The sequence below is a fragment of the Rhinolophus sinicus genome, chromosome 3 (genome assembly GCF_057876585.1).
Source record: "Rhinolophus sinicus isolate RSI-liver-muscle chromosome 3, RSI-T2T, whole genome shotgun sequence".
Lineage (NCBI taxonomy): Eukaryota > Metazoa > Chordata > Mammalia > Chiroptera > Rhinolophidae > Rhinolophus > Rhinolophus sinicus.
The window spans coordinates 170,593,668-170,610,057 of record NC_142503.1 but is presented as its reverse complement, the minus strand read 5'-3'; the positions used below and the strand labels follow the sequence as shown (position 1 = coordinate 170,610,057).

Here is a 16,390-nt window from a genome sequence, read left to right as displayed (position 1 = left end):
GTAATACCACATAATCTTAATTCAATCACCGCCTTGCTTTCTCCCACCTTCATATAATCTTCCTTACATTCATTCCCTCAATCTCAAAGGCATAAAAGAAACTGCAAAACTGTTATTCTCAGAAGCATTTGAGATCTTGCTTCCCAGCAACTGTCACCAGTTTGGCTCAAATAAACTCATAAAAATTCTCTACAGGTTTGGACTTTCCTTATGTCGACATATTTTTCTGCTGTCCTTGCACTTGAACTCACTTGGCTGAATTTGGAGTCACATTTTCCTTCAGAAATGTTGGCTTCGGCATCTAGTGTCATATCAGTCTGAAGTCTTTTGTTGTTCCTTTATACAAACTGTTTTCTGTCTGAATATTTCTGAAGGAATTTTTCTAAAACTGCAAAACTGCCACCAGTTTTAAAAAGAAAGCTTAATGGTTATGAGCGTATGTCAAAGTTTCACTGTAATCCTAATGCAAAGAAAAAGACCTTTTAGCCAATTCAAAGACTCACTCCCAGGATAAGCACTTTATAGGGGAAAATGATTATACAATCATTGATAGACTAGATGCAAAAAGAATGTTTAGTTGAAGAACAGTAGATTCTTGACTGACAGTCAAGTGGGTGAGTGGAAGACTGGTTTCCTAGAACAAATCTTAATCCCATTATAATTTATCAAGAAAAATCACTTACGCATTTTATCAGAATATTAATTTCTTCCTTAAAGGAGGTGAATTACATCATCCAAAAAAGGTCTTATCTCAGAACAAGTGAGGAACAATTTCTTTTTTTAAACCAGGAGTGCAAACTATTTCCGTAAAGGGCCAGACAATATATATTTCAGGTTTTTCAGGACACATACTGTCACATATCTGCTTTTTTGTCAACCCTTTACAACCTGGGCAACATTTAGACATCGGCCACAGTTTACCAATCCCTGTTTCACAGCCATAAAATATCTTGGGTATTGGTCTATCAATTTTTCTTTCTGCTTCAGGAAACTTTGTAGATATTTAGGCTAGCTGACTTTATTAATTGTATTGTTTTGTCCATGTCTTTTGTGAGGACTGAGTGAGTTGCCATATACATAGTACTTTGAATAGTTCCTAGTAGGAAGCAAGTATTAGTTACTATATTATTAATAATTGAAGTATTTTATGTGCTAATGGGTTGGAAATACAGCCTCATTTGTATCTCTTATAATGAAAAGTCAGGTCTTAATTTCCTTTAACTATTTAGTGATTTAGGAAGTTACCAGTTTTCTAAAAAAATTCAACTTTTAGATATATATACCTGGGCCAGGTCATGAATATCCTTGAATGCAATGCTAAGGAATTAGAAAAACAAAGGGGAAAAGCAGATGAGTTTTGGAGAGACAGACCTGGGTTCATATCCCACACTTAGTGCCTTTCTGACTGTGGCTTTGCACATCAGTTACTGTGACTATAAGGGAAGTGTTCCCACTATATAGAGGTAGTATAAAAATTAGAACACCTAGAAGTATGTACGAATCATCTGAACTCTAGTAGACACTATATAAGCAGTACTGTCATTCCCCTGTAAGGGATAGGGAGTGGGCAGGGTTGGGTGGATTGTGATCAGATTTGCATTTTGACAAGGGCTACCATTGGAGTTGGAGGTTAAAAGGACAGACTGAAAGCATCCGCATCAGAAGCCTAACACCCGTTAGCAGGTGGGAGCAGTACAAATCAAAAGGAGGGAACAGATTCCTAGAGCTTATGAGAGACAGACTCAACAGCATAACAGTCCCTAAGGAGATGTGGAGAATGAGGGACAGAGATCCTAAAGAGATGATCTCAGGTTTCTGGTTTGGGTGTGTGGTGGTGCCGGGTTGCCAGGTCTGAGGCAGCAGAGTGGTGAGTATGTGAAGATCAATAAACAGAAACTTCATTTAAAATGGAGTTGGCAGGCTAGAAGAGAGAACGCTCACATGTCACTCAAAATACACTCCTGACCCCAATAGGAAGAGTTGTACCTGCATCTCCCAGAGGAAGTTGATTCTACTTGACTGCCTCAGCAGGAAGAAAGATTCCTCCTTGGCCAATGGGAGACTGCCATAACTCAGCCAGTGAAAAGTCACTACACTTTGAACTTTCAGTTTCCTCCAACGGGCTCTTTGTTTACAACAGTCCCTCCCCCATCCATGAAAGAGGTTCCTCTCTCCTTTGTTTCTCTGGACTTGCAGGTGATTCACCATTAGACTGCATGTCCTGAATTACAATTCTTTGTTTGTTTGTTTGTTTGTTTAAAGATTTTATTGGGGAAGGGGAACAGGACTTTATTGAGGAACAGTGTGTACTTCCAGGCCTTTTTTTTTTTCCCCAAGTCAAGTTGTTGTCCTTTCAGTTTTAGTTGTGGAGGGCACAGCTCAGCTCCAGGTCCAGTTGCCGTTGCTAGTTACAGGGGGCGCTGTCTACCATCCCTTGTGGGAGTCGAACTGGCAACCTTGTGGTTGAGAGGATGCGCTCCAACCAACTGAGCCATCTGGGAGGCAGCTCAGCTCAAGGTGCCGTGTTCAATCTTAGTTGCAGGGAGCGCTGCCCACCATGCCTTAACGGGATTCGAGGAGTTGAACTGGCAACCTTGTGGTTGAGAGCCCACTGGCCCATGTGGGAATCGAACCGGCAGCCTTCGGAGTTAGGAGCACGGAGCTCTAACCGCCTGAGCCACCGCTCCGACGCTCTTTGTTGTTTTTGAATAAACACATTTTGCTGGAGAAATATCTGGCTACCTATTTGTTTAAGGTCAACAATTACAACATAATATGTGTAAGCCTTGCATCATAGAAAAATGTTGACTCTGGTGCTAAAGTGCAAGACTAAAGTTTTCTACCACTGTTTTACTGGCCAAGGACATAGGAGACAAAGCTGCAGAACAGTGTTTATGTAAACAAAAACACTTGCAATCAAATTTAAAATACGAGTTTAGAAGTCAAACTTAAAAACGGGGAAAAAAAATCCCAATGTTGCTAAGAAAAGGTTTACAGAAACAGATTTTTTGTCCATGACATATACTCTTTCTACAATAAACAGTTCACAAGAATATGCCAAGAAATAACTGGTCCCCCAGATGTACCAAGTGTACACCCACAACATATACCTTTGATTCATATTAATTTGCGTAAAAAGGGAAAATCCACCACAGCAGGGAACATACCAGGCAGGATGACAGGCCTTCTGTGTTTTTCTTCTCAGCTAAGTCCTCTCAGGTAATGAACAGAAATGGGGAAAAGTATTTAAGTACTATTCATTGAAATTCTTGATGAACACTGAACAGATACTTAGCCAGGAATTAAATGAAGTATGTGGAGACATACAGAAAGAAAGAAACGTGAAGTGAGGAAGAAGTAAGTATTTCTGAAGGGAATTTCAAATGAAAGCTATCAGTGTCCTGTCATCCAAATCAACACTTCACACACTCTTCGCCCCTTTGTCCACACGACACATATTTATTGAAGGCCTTCCATTGGATGACTCGAGCTCAGGGGAGAAACCCTGGATAGAGACCTAAATTAGGATGTACCCTCCCATGTAGCTGAGACTGGTGACCTCACTTAGGGCAAGAGTAAGATGAAAAAGTGGTCTGCGGGCTGAACGATGGCGCATTCAAACTGTTTAGGTGAGATGAGGAAGGGACAGGGAGATCCCTGTTCCTCTGAGAGATGAGGAACAATAAGAAGAAAAGACTGAGACGGAAGGGAAACAAGTGATGTCCCAGAAACCCAGAGTCCAGAATTCAAAAGTGATCCAGGTATAGAAGTTACCGGCCTACAGCTGATATTGGGACCAGACGAAATTGCCTAGGGCAATGGTTCTCCAAGTGTGGTCCATGCATTCTTGGGAGAACCCCAAGACCCTTTCAGATCTGCGAGTGCCAAACTATTTTCATAATACTATTGTGATGCTGCTGTTCACCTTTCTACTGTATTGATATATGTACTGAGGCTGCAAAGGTAATGCTAAGACTGCTGGTGACTTAGCATGAATCGAGACAGTGGCACCAAACGATTCTCTTCATGAGGGTTTTCTTCACTACCACACACTATCAGTAAAAACAGATGCCTGTTTCATTTAGATGTGCCCTTGCTGAAACAGTAAAAGCCATTAATGTTACTAAACCTCAACCTGTGAGTACATAATAGTCTGTGTAAGGAACTGGGAAGCACTCATAAAGCACTTCTGCGGCATACAAAAAAGTATGCACTCGTCACCAGGGAAAGCACTTGTGCGTTTTGCCTTGGAGGCTGAACTAACTGCATTTTGAAATGGAACGCCATCTTGAAAGAACAACTGACAACAAGATTATTCAGCTTTGAATATTTGGCAATAGTTTCTCAACAATGGACAAAGTTAGCCTGCTACTTCAAGGAAATAACTAATAGTATTTGTTGCCAATGATAAAATTTGAGTTTTCAAGCAAAAATTAGAATTTTTTTATCCACTCCTGTAAGCTTGACAATGTCGCAATAATAAAGTAGTTTCTGATGAGTTCATTGGTGATATTAATGATTATGATTTTTTATACCGCATAATGAAATGTGTTAACATTTGGAAGAACCTACATAATGCAGTGAACCATTATTTTCCAAATGAGGAATGAAGGGCAACCAAACCATGCATGGGTGCGTATCCATTCAAACTGCAACACAGATTTTGATTCAAAAGTATGAAAGTTCAAAGATAGTTTCAGATCCCATGTTGCAACTAACTAACAGACCTTTAGAAATTTTACTGATTTGAGTCCTGGTGTAGTACCAAAGAAAAATATCCCCGGTTACAACTATACGTCTCTATGAGGCCAGATTTTCTTCATGTATTTCAACTGAACTAGCATATAGCAAGAGATTGAATGCAGACACAGATGGGAATCCAGCTGTCTTCTTAAGCAAGATAGTAAAGGGTTTGCAAAAATGTAACATAATGTCCCTCTTCTCACTATATTTTCTTTCTTTCTTTGTTTTTTAACTTTTAATTTATTTATTTAAGTGTGTTTTTCCAGGACCCGTCAGCTCCAAGCCAAGTAGTTGTTTCAATCTAGTTGTGGAGGGTGCAGCTCACAGTGGCCCATGCGGGGATCGAACCAGCAACCTTGGTGTTGTTAAGAGCAACTGAACTAACTGGCTGTCCCCATATTTTATTTTCTAAAAGTTATTTTATCATAAAAAAATGTTACTTATGCCAACACATAATGAGCTTACTATTGGCATTTTTAAATGTATAAATAGTTTAAATCTCTTAGTTTTCATTTCTAATATAGTAAATATCGATAATTCTATATAAACAAAAGCTCCTTAAGGTTTTAAATTTTTAAGAGCATAACGGGATCCTAAGACCAAAGTTCAAGAGATACTAGACTAGAGGACGAATACCCACAGAGAATAGCAGAAGGCCAGGATATGCCAACATTTAGAAGTTGAGCTGAAGAGGAGGAGCCTGCAAAGAGGAGCTGAAAAGGTCTGAGGTTTCACAGAAGCCAAAATAAATAAGTAAATAATGGAGAGAGGGCTGAAGTGCCTGCTGCCTTACGTGCTTCTGAGAGACTGAGTTAGGCGGGTATGAGCAGAAATACACTATCATGGTACCTGCAAAATTGCCAGGCCTGGTGTGAAACCAGGTACTTGTTCCTTCATCTGAGTGACTTGGTTCTTCAGTCTCTCCCTTATTTGCCTAGAGAAAAAGGAAAGGTTGGAATTAACACAATGTTCCAAGCACAAAAAGTGATACGGATTATTAGATGCATTTGTCTTCTAAACTAAAAAAACCTTCACTGAATAGTCATTATCTGGTATAATATGCACCATGTCCTGCCCATCAATTTGTAAGGCCTCAAGTAGATGTGGATCTTTTCTAACTCCTACTGACATTGACTAGGTATGGGGACAGTTAGTTTAAAAACATACTAGTTTACAGCATTCAAAATCATACAGTGAACAAATAAAAACTTGGACTGACTCTTCTGGAAGGCTGCTAATCCTCATCTTTTTCATCATTTCCACTCTCCAGGTCCTATATGAAAAAAAATGTGCAGGAAGGAACTTGAGCTCACACCTTCTGATTACCGCAGTAGGATAATCACGGGGTATCCACATAGGGCTGAACGACAATCATTGAGTCCCACTCCAAATTCAATATGAACTTACAAATTATATCCTAATTCATAAAAGAATTTTCCTTACCAAAAAATTTAATACAAGGTTAAAAGTATAATCTCTTGTGAAACAATGATGTATCAATTTACCAACATACAACTTCTCAGCAATAGGACATCAAGTACTTCAAATTACATCTGTAAATAAATATTTAAAATAGTCTAATCTTGCCCAGGTGTGACACAGTCATGAACATGGACAGGATCTGTCTCTCCTGAATCAGTTTTGCCATTTGCCTTTCTTCACCTGACATGCAAATAGTGTACACACAAACATTAGCAGGCATCTCTTCCTTCATTCTAATTTGGTGACCCTCTTCTCCAATTCTCCACACGTTACAAACAACTGGCATAAAAAGGCATGGGAGCCATATGACACAGATTATGTGAATTAGCCTAGTAAATGGTAAGGATGTTCAGTGATACAAGAAGTCATACCTAAGACTTCAAAATGCTATTTGTAGCTAGTGACCTTGTTTTTCAAGTCAATATTCTATACTATAATGTAGTGCAGAAGATTGAATAGACAACTGGATTTTTCTATCACTGGGACCTGAACAGAGGCCACAATTCTGCTCTAACACAAAAGAACAGGAAATACTGGAGCTGTCACGTTTTCACTGGCTGCCACTGAAACTCCCCAGCAGTGCCAGCCTTAGCTGCCTCCCCTGCAGACGATCATATGTGGTACCTGGGTAGCTGCAGAAGACCTTTCCCAGGGACCAAGTTGCCAGATTCCATGCTTTCCTTTCCTTCCAACCACTATGTTAACACAAAGGGCTAGGTTAAGGTTGCTACTGGTTCTCCTTAACCCTTCCCCAACCCAAATAAAACCCACGGGTGCCGGAGAAAACTCAACTATTCCCAGCACTATATAAGTCAGTAGCAAGAATCAATAGCTAGATGAACACATCTGAGGCTCTCAATAACCTTATGAGGCAAGTAAGGGAGGGGAGGCTTTCTGATTCCCATTCGCAGATGTCAGCACAGGCCCTAAGCAGCCATGTGTTTTTCCTGAGGCCAATTAGCAGAAAGAACGGCAAGTGCAAAGGCCCTGAGTTGAGTGGGAAAATGATGTCCAAGGGAAAGCAGAAACCAGACCAGGTAGTCTGTTTTTTATTCTGAATGTGATGGGACGCCAGTAGAGGGTTTTGAAGAGGGCTGACACGATCAGACTTACATTTTTAAAGGATTATTCTGGCTGCTGAATTAGGAACAGACGAGGGGGAAAGGTGAGAATCAGGGACACAAGCAAGAAGTTGCTATTGCAATTACGAAAATCCAGCCCTGAGGTGACGGTGGCTAAGATTATGGTATGGATGGTACTCTAGCAGGAAATGGTTGGATTCTAGATATATTAACATGAAGCACAGAGAAAACACAAGAGCTACAGACGACTGAGGTTTGGGGGTTGTGAAATGGAGCTGGAAAGACTGACAACTTTAAGTATTTTGAGGCACAGAGCAGATTTCATACTGATACAGTGAATTATTTACCAGATCTTATAAGGATTACAAAATAAGTGAGCATCTGAGACCTGAAGAAAGGAGTCTGAGGACAAATCGAAATGATACTTGTACCCAGCAGGTAGCAAGCTATGGGAACCCAGTACCCCAAGGTGATACAGGTAAAAAATATGTCACCCCAAGAGGTTAAGAACAAAGAACAAAATGTTCTGTATTTTCTATGCTGTAATTTAAATGGGTCTAAGTTTGCAATTTTTTCCCCCTAAAAACAATTATAGCTTGAGTTCAGTTATACTGATTCCCTTAGAGCTTTTTCCTCAGCAGCAGGATTGTTTTTGAAGTTGCTTTAGCAGGGATATTCTTCCAACTGGAAAGATTTGTTTTAAAAGCTAACATTTAGGCCTCATTATGAGACTCGACCAGATTAGCAATAAGAGACATTTTAAAATGCACATAAACCACAACCAGCAAGAACTAAACAACTCGAAACACTAAAGCTACAAGTGGAAAGTTTTCTGCTCTGGTGAGAAAATAAAAACAAGACAGTTGTAATTAGGTCTCCATAAGTCCCTTGAAAACTCTTCCCTGCCTTGGATTTCTGGGTTGGCCACTAACTGAAAAAACCTAAAATGACAAGTAGAATAATGAAAGCCAAGTGTCAGGTCTGCCTGAAGTTAAAAAACTGTAAAAGAGGAGAGAAAAGTTAATACTCCCTCATCTGTCTTTATTTTAGGGTGATGGAGTTGTGATGAATTAAATAGTGGAAAGTGCTTTAATTTTTACAGCTCATTACTTCTGGAAAATTTAACCGATGTACTAGAACTTCTAATCATTGAAACCTCCTAAATTAACAAAAACTTCCTTGAGTTGCAGATGCCTCCCATTTCTATCCATGGCTCATAAGCTACTCCATCCTAGTAAAGACTGGGGGTGCAAAGTGAGGCAGAAATAGGCACTTGGAGAAACACCCCTGACCCCTGAATAGTAGAACTATACACGCCAAAGTCACACCATCCTCCATCAATAGTCTCTAAAATCTAAGGGAAGCTATAGCTCAATCTCCAAGTAAATGAAATCAATACTAGAGTGCGAACGAATGTAATAAGACAAAGTAGCAGTAAATCATTACATTTTCTCTGGCCTGAGGAACAGATACTAGTTAAATAGTAATAGCCAATTAGATCTGAACAGACACAAATGTAGTTTTAACTAAGTTGCTACTGGCATCTAGTGGGTAGATGCCAGGGATGCAACTAAATATTTTACAATGCACAGGACAGCTCCTCACAACAATTATTCAGCCCAAATGTTAATACTGCCCAAGGTTGAAAACCCTGCTATTCGCTAATAAAATTCAATTTGAGGGGGTTATCTTTTATTTCTAAGAGGCAAGAATCAAAGTAGAAATCATTTATACCAACCTGCCAATATGTGTTTGAATCGCTATGGACAAGAGTCTATTACCATCAGTTTTCTCCAGTTTAACTTCTCCCACATACAGCTGTAAAAGAGCCTCGTCAATCAAAGTCAAAGGTGCACATCCATGTGGAATCATATTATCCGTGACGAGTCCTAGTCACACTCATATTATCAGTGACGAATCCCAACATCCCTAAATAGTCACCCAGATCTTGTCCAGAGTCTTGTACCATTATTCTGAAAAAGTCCATTACAAATTCCAACTTGTCCTGTTTAATGCAACAGCACATTTTCAAACTTTGGCCATTTTATGACCAAGAAAAAAGCATTCCTAAAATATAACCTAGCAAGGACATTTCAACAGAAGCTGTAGGTAGGAAAAGGAGGCAGTAAAGGACATTCGGCTACACGGCTAAGAAATCCACATGATGAAAATAAAGCTGCCTGAGTCAACAAACATTGAAACACAGCACAAGCATAGAGTAACCCTCAGATGATTCGCAAAAGATCCTCAGGACACACCTTTACGAAGTGATCAGAGAAAAACCGAGGACATTTGTCTTCAACATATAGGGCTTTTCTAAACAAGGACACAAATTTCTTTTGTCCCCCACCCCGAGAAAGATATTATTCTTGCAAGATTTTAACAGTGCAGTACAACACGTCTTACTCCGTTTGCTTCATCTTCATTTTGTTCATTTATTGTTTCATTTAATTTGTTCATTACAACTTTTATACCGCTAAAAAATACATTTTCTGCAAAACTTAACACGTAATTCCTTGTAAAAAATAACTGAGGCCACCTAGTGTCCCAAGAAATACATGTTTCAAATCCCTAATTAGTTAAGTCAAATAAAAAGACTGAATTACCTTATTGTTTTCACTGATTGTTTTCACTGATATGTAATATAATAGCAAAAGCTACATCATATCAATACACAGAATAATCAACTAATATCAGTACTTTCCTTTATTAAGTTTAAGAATAAAATATACAAACTATATAAAAAGAATTATTATAATTTAATGAAAATATGTACTAAACTGGACAGGTACCTCAAATAATATTTAAAAGCTTAATGTGACTCTATTTTATGTTCTAATGAAAATTTATAATATAAAATTCTTCCATTCAATTCTCTCAAGATCTAAGACCTAAGAAGGTAAAGGCAAATTGCTTGATATTCACAAGACATGAAAATAGCTAAAGAGCATAAAATTATAATAAATCCTCTAATTCCCAGTGAGTATAAAGGCCATCATTAACCCATATACACAATGACACACTAACTGCTCACTTTAAGCTTCTAGATCAGGGTTTTATCAACTTCAGCACCACTGACATTTGGGCCAGATCATTCTCTGTGGTGGGGACTGTCCTTAGCAGCATCCCTGGCCTCCACCTCTAGATGCCACCAGCACACAGCCACTCCCCATATGACAACCAAAAATGTCTCCAGATATGTCCAACTGTTTCCTGAGAAGGAGGGAGGGGGGAAAACTGCCTCTGTCTGAGAAGCACTGATGTAGAGGGAATAAACGGAGCTGGGAAACTAGGTTGAATTCACCGAGAGGCTTCATAAAGAGGTAGGATTTCACGTGTTAGGTGAAGTGCATTACAGAAAGGTCACAAAGAGAAAAGCACTGTCAGAGTCTAGGTGTGCACAGCAGGTGGGGCGGGATACTGAACAAGGAGCTGCCACCTCTAGCTCCACCCACAGGAGTGGGGGCAGCTTCTACCCAGATCCAACAAAGTGGTAACATTAAGAATAGAGATCACAGTCTTGCTAAACTTTCCATTTCCTTTCAAAAAGTCAGGCATCCAGATTTTTACGTGTAATTACCACATAAATCTGTTGGGAAGTAACCCAATTTCTAAAAGTAACTGTAAGCCCAACAAAACCTGTAACCACATTTAGCTTCTATTCTAGGCCACCATTTGGTCACCTTCAGCTGATAACAAGTTATGAGACATGACAGCGTGGCCTCAAGTATATGGATGTGTGAGGACCCAACGCCCAGAATTCGCCTATTTCAGGACTCCCTAAACCACAGATTTGGCCATCAGAGCTGACTGTGGCCCCAAGTCCCAAGCAGACCTCATTCAGGGGGAATATGGAAAGAATGTGGAAGTCTGGGGGTCTCCACTTTCCTTATCAGAGGAAAGCCTCAAAAGACCTGGCCTTTCTTGCTTTTAGGGAAGACTAAAGGGAAATCTTGGGTAGAAAGGGCTTGGGTCTAAAAAACTGCTTACTATTGATAAACAAGCAGTGACTAGTACTCAAGCACCAAAACCCTTAACATGATCATTTATCATGTTAAACTCATGCAAGGTGGTGAAGAGAAAGTCCTGACAGGCTCTGGCAAAACCTTTACAACATGTCCCCTATTTCCTGATACTCACTAAGTATCAGCAACTGAGGCTGTACCTCACCTGCCCAGGGTTCAGGGGAAGAACTTTTCATCAAGGAAAAAGAAAAAAAGCTTAGCTAACAAAGCAAGAAAGTTTGGCCTGTCTCCAACCAGTCAAAACTGGACTATAACCTTGAGAAGGACTTTCTGAAGAGAATCTGTCTGGGTACCTCCAAACTGATTGGGTTCATTCGTCTCCTAAGAGGGAGCCAAAAATCAGTGGATACAAATCTGTAATTCCTTTTAGCAAGGAAGGGACAAGCCCTGGGTGAAGAAAGAAAACATACCGTCAAGTCTCTACCCCTAGCCTCGGGACTCTTGCTCAAGTCACTGCACTTCTGGTTAAAGTTTCATTAACTGCACGCTGGAGGGAGGAGTGGTCTGGGTGGCTGAGGAATAATCCTGGCTGTGATAACGTTTGCCAACTGCTTCTAAAAGGTCAAAGATTTACAGAGTGCCAGGAGCCACCTTTTGATAAACGGTCGAGGGGAGCAAACTGAACAGTGCAGGAGAGCTGGGGGCTTCCTGCCATGGATCGGACATCAGAGGACACGGTTGGAACTACAGTGGTATACAGGTTTCTCCGGAGAGTCTTACACTCTTTTACGCTTCTCAGCAACCCAAGGAGGTAGACAGTGTTATCATCATCCCCACCGGCCAGAAGAGGAAAGTGAGGCTGATGAACTTGCCCAGGCCACACCAGGCTTTAATCTCATCCTGGCCTTTCCCGTGTCAGTCAGAGGATTGACCTTTTTCCCTCAGAATCTCCGTGCCAGGTCATCCTGATCTCCCTTCTTCCAGAAGATTCTTCATGCAAAGGGAGATGTAATAAGGGACCACACATCCCCGCTCAAAGCCTTACTGTTCAAATCCCAAACTACTTGATCCCAACCATCTGGATGGATGATGGACATTGATTCTCGGACCACACCCTCAGTCAGGATTCGCCACGGCCACAGCAACTGGCTACCAGCTCTGGACTCTGCCACACCCCAGCTATGACACTCTCAACAGCCTGGCTAAGAGGCCCATTTAAAACCTAGCAGAAGGTGCCACCTCTGAGGAACTCGCACTTTCTTTCTGCACAGGCTCCCAGAGTCAAGCCAGCTTTGACATTCAAGGTTCCATGTCATTTCTGAAAGGCCTGCACTTTGGAGCATGTTACAGGCAAATATTTTTAAGCACAAAAAGGCCTATAGGTATTTCATCTACAGGACAAAATAAAAGGCATATCAACATTCAGTAGCCTTTGGAGCCCGCAAACAGATCCAACTCGCTCTGCTCAACCCACAAAAACTCAGAGCACCTTCTCTCGGTGGCCTGCCAAGTGGCAAACCACCTGTCTCTTTACAGCCTATCTTTCTAGAAAAGACTTAAGAAAAATGCCACGAATGGAGGGAAGAGGCTCGATTATAGCAAAAAAAAAGAGAAGGGAAGGTCAAACAAATCACACAAAATTTAGTAGGCCCCACTATGAAAAGCACACATATGTAAGAATTGTGGTTTCTAGTCTAAAACTCAAATCAGGGTGGGTTTCCTAACACTTTAACTTACACCCCTTTGTATCACCTCGTTAGGGGCACCAGCACCTTCCTTAAACCAGGCTGGGCTCTCTCATCAATGTCAGTTCACCTCGCTCAGCTCCTCTGCTCACGATCAGCTTCCTGAGACCATCACTGCTGACCCCAAGGCAGTGGCTTCATAACTGGTCAGGTTACAAGTCCATGACACAGGCTGTGTGGTTTTGGTCAAGAATCCTCTTCCCTATTATACAGAAAGGTGTGTGATCCCACCACCTTCAAATCTTTGCCCACAAATCACTTTTATAATGAGTTTAACTCCCATATTTAAAATTGCAACCTCCATGCCTCAGAAATCTCTGTGCCTCTTTCCTGCTCTGGCTGGCTCTCTCTCACACTTCTACCGTCTCACATCGTTTTACCTATTTTATTGTCTAGCTCTACCCATCAGGACGCAAACGCCATGAGGGGTGGGATTTGGGCTGTTCTGTTCACTGTTCCAGTCTCATGGATTTGAAGAGAGCCTGGCATATAGGAGGCACACAGATATTTGTTGAATAAATGAGTATCTAAGAAAGACACACACTTGTCTCTAACCCTCAGATCTCCCCCAACTGTCATATTCAGGCTGGTACCTTGGAATTCCCCTTAAGGGAGAAATGGCGGGGGGGGGGGGGGGGGGGGGATGGGGGGGATGGGGGGGTGTTCCTCCCAAAAGGAGATAATTTGGCAACAAAATCCAGATTTCCCACAGGGTAGAATAGGCAGAGAAGGAATCTAGAATAATGAACTTTGTCTAGTCTTAGCTAAGAGGAAGATATAAAGGGAGAATAACAAAAGTAAATAAAAGTCAGGGATGGCCTTCTCAGCAAAGTGGGAAGCATGGCAGTGAGAAGACTACTATAAAGAAAAAAGATTAGTTTATGAAATTCCTTTCAGCGAAGTATTAAGCGCTTGATAAAGTGATAAACACCATGTCCCGGGTGAAGACCTTGGTTCCAGTTGAGCCTCTGCCATTAACCAGCCTAGTAACCGATGGCCACATCACATCACATTTCTTGCCTCAACTATTTCCTCAGCTGCAGGATGGGATGTGAGGAGTGGACCGGACTTTGGAGACATTCTGACTGGAACTCATGAGCTGCTTTACCTTTCCTCCTTCCAAGGAGGGGACTTTACAATTCAAACACTACATCAAGGAAGAAACTGCCCAGGGCACTTGAAAGCTTGAAAATTTGTCCCAGAGACCCAATAATTGATGGCAATCAAGGAAGATGACCTGTAAACTTGGGAATGAGGGACCCTTTCCTTGGATTCTTGGACCCCTGGCTACAATATAGGAAGTTCACTTACCTTTCCTTTCAAGAATATCCTGGCCTGGCAAGAGAGGAAAGGCCCCACCCAGAGCCTCCACCTACAGCTCAACGCGCTCAAGCTGTAAGAACCACTGTCTTCAGGATACCCCAAGTGTCAGCTACAGCCTCAGCAGGAGCTGGAGGACCGCACTATCCCATAAACCAGGCAAGCTGTCCCCCTTGCAGAGCTCCCCCCTCTGAGAAAGTGTGAGTACAACCAGCTCCTGGAGTCAAGCTCTCCACCAAGGTTGAGATACCAGTGTGTGGCAGTGTCTGAAAGAGCCATTTTCTAAGTACATTGAAGAAAAATCTTCTGTAAGCACAGAGGCCTTAGAGCCTTTCTTTCTTTCTTTCTGATGGTAAGAGGCCTTAGTCTCAATGCCCCATCATGAATTGTGCTGGTAGGAACTAACTGATTGCTCAACTACGGGGCACTGAAAGGTTAGCTCTGATAACTGAGCGGGCTGGGAGAGACGCTTCCCATACCTGGAATAGTCTTCCCAGAAAATGCTTTCAACACCTATGGCCAAATCACTGCCATACTGCTCTTCAATGATGAGAACTGCACTTAGATGTAAGGTTTTACATAAGTGCTTCTCAAAGAGTTTTCACATACTGAGTCCAGTGGCTTATTGTTAGCAATTCTAATTAAATCAGTCTGGAGTGGGCACCAAGCATTGATAGTTTTCAAAAGCTCCTTATGAGTGCAAATTAGTAAAACTACCCTGGAAAAGACTGGCAATTTCTACTAAAGCTGATCATACGTATGTCCTATTACTCTGCAATTCTACTCTTAGATACGTAACCAACAGAAATGCATATGTTTCACCAAGTGGCATGCAAGAGAATGCTCATAACAGCACTAGTCACAATCATCGAAAACTAGAAACCCGAATTTCCATGGGTAAGTAAACAATGGCATATTCATACAGTAGAATACAATACAACCATGAGAGTAAATGGACTACAACCACATGCAACATGGAATCACCTCAGAAACACAATGAGGATCGAAAGAAGCCAGACACAGAAGACTTTATAATGTATGATGCCACTTAAAAGTGCAAAAGCAGGTGACACTAATCTACAGCGTTAGAAGTTAGAATAATGACCTTTGTGGCGGTGGTGACTGGATGAGACTGAAAGGAGGGCTTCTGGGGTGCCAATAATGTGATTTTTTTTGAACTGGGTGCTAGTCACTCAAGTAAATTCAGTTGTGAAAAAATTCATTGTGCTATATACATATGATAGGTGCACTTTTAAAAATACGTATTCGTTCTTAAATAAAAGTAACAAAAAAATAGCTCCCTAAGGGATTTTAATGTGCAGCTAATGTTGAGAGCCACTGAAATCGATCTCAAGGCAGCCATCACTGTCAAAAAGATAGTGAGTCAATCACCCGTGTATACATTAACTACAGTTGTCCTTGAACAACATGAGGGTTTGGGGCACTGCTCCCACTCTATCAAATATCTGAGTATAACTCCTTGACTTTCCCAAAACATAACTACAATTGTCCCTGGGTATCTGTGGGGAATTGGTTCTAGGAAGCCCGCTCCCCATGCAGATATCAAAATCCAAGGATGCTCAAGTCCCTCATATAAAATGGCCTAGAACAATGCATACAGTCAGCCAGCTCTCTGCGTCCGTGGATTCCCAACTGTAGGTTGAAAACACTGTTTTTGATCTGTGGTCGAATCCACGTCTGTAAAACCTGGGGATATGGAGAGCCGACTGTATATTTATTGAAAACAAAATCTGTGTATAAGTGGACCTGCTCAGTTCAAACCCTTGTTGTTCATAGGTCAACTGTAATCACTAACCATTAATATAGCTAGCATGTATTGAATGAACACTTATGTGCCAGGGACAACTGTAAATGCTCTTCAGTTAATAACTCATTTAACTCTGCAAACAACTCAGTGGCCTAGATATTATCTTTATTTTACATTTGAGGAAATTTCGGCAGAGAGGTTAGCAAATTTGCTTAAAGCCACAAAACCAGTAAGGAATAAAAGAAGATTTATAGGTGTTTTGGATACAGACAAAAACAAAACAAT

At 41.1% G+C, this 16,390-nt stretch overlaps 1 protein-coding gene across 2 annotated transcripts in view; it reads right to left on the bottom strand.

Annotated features, from left to right (window-relative positions):
- Positions 1 to 16,390, bottom strand: part of MTHFD1 (methylenetetrahydrofolate dehydrogenase, cyclohydrolase and formyltetrahydrofolate synthetase 1) — a 52,907-nt gene that overhangs the window by 34,919 nt on the left and 1,598 nt on the right. Inside the window, exon 2 of one of the 2 annotated variants that reach the window (XM_019733300.3) lies at positions 5,593 to 5,677. The exons of the other annotated variant lie outside the window; for it this stretch is intronic. Within the exon in view, the coding sequence (XP_019588859.3) occupies positions 5,593 to 5,677 (85 nt within the window). The remainder of the gene's footprint in view (positions 1 to 5,592; positions 5,678 to 16,390) is intronic. 2 annotated transcript variants of the gene reach the window in all.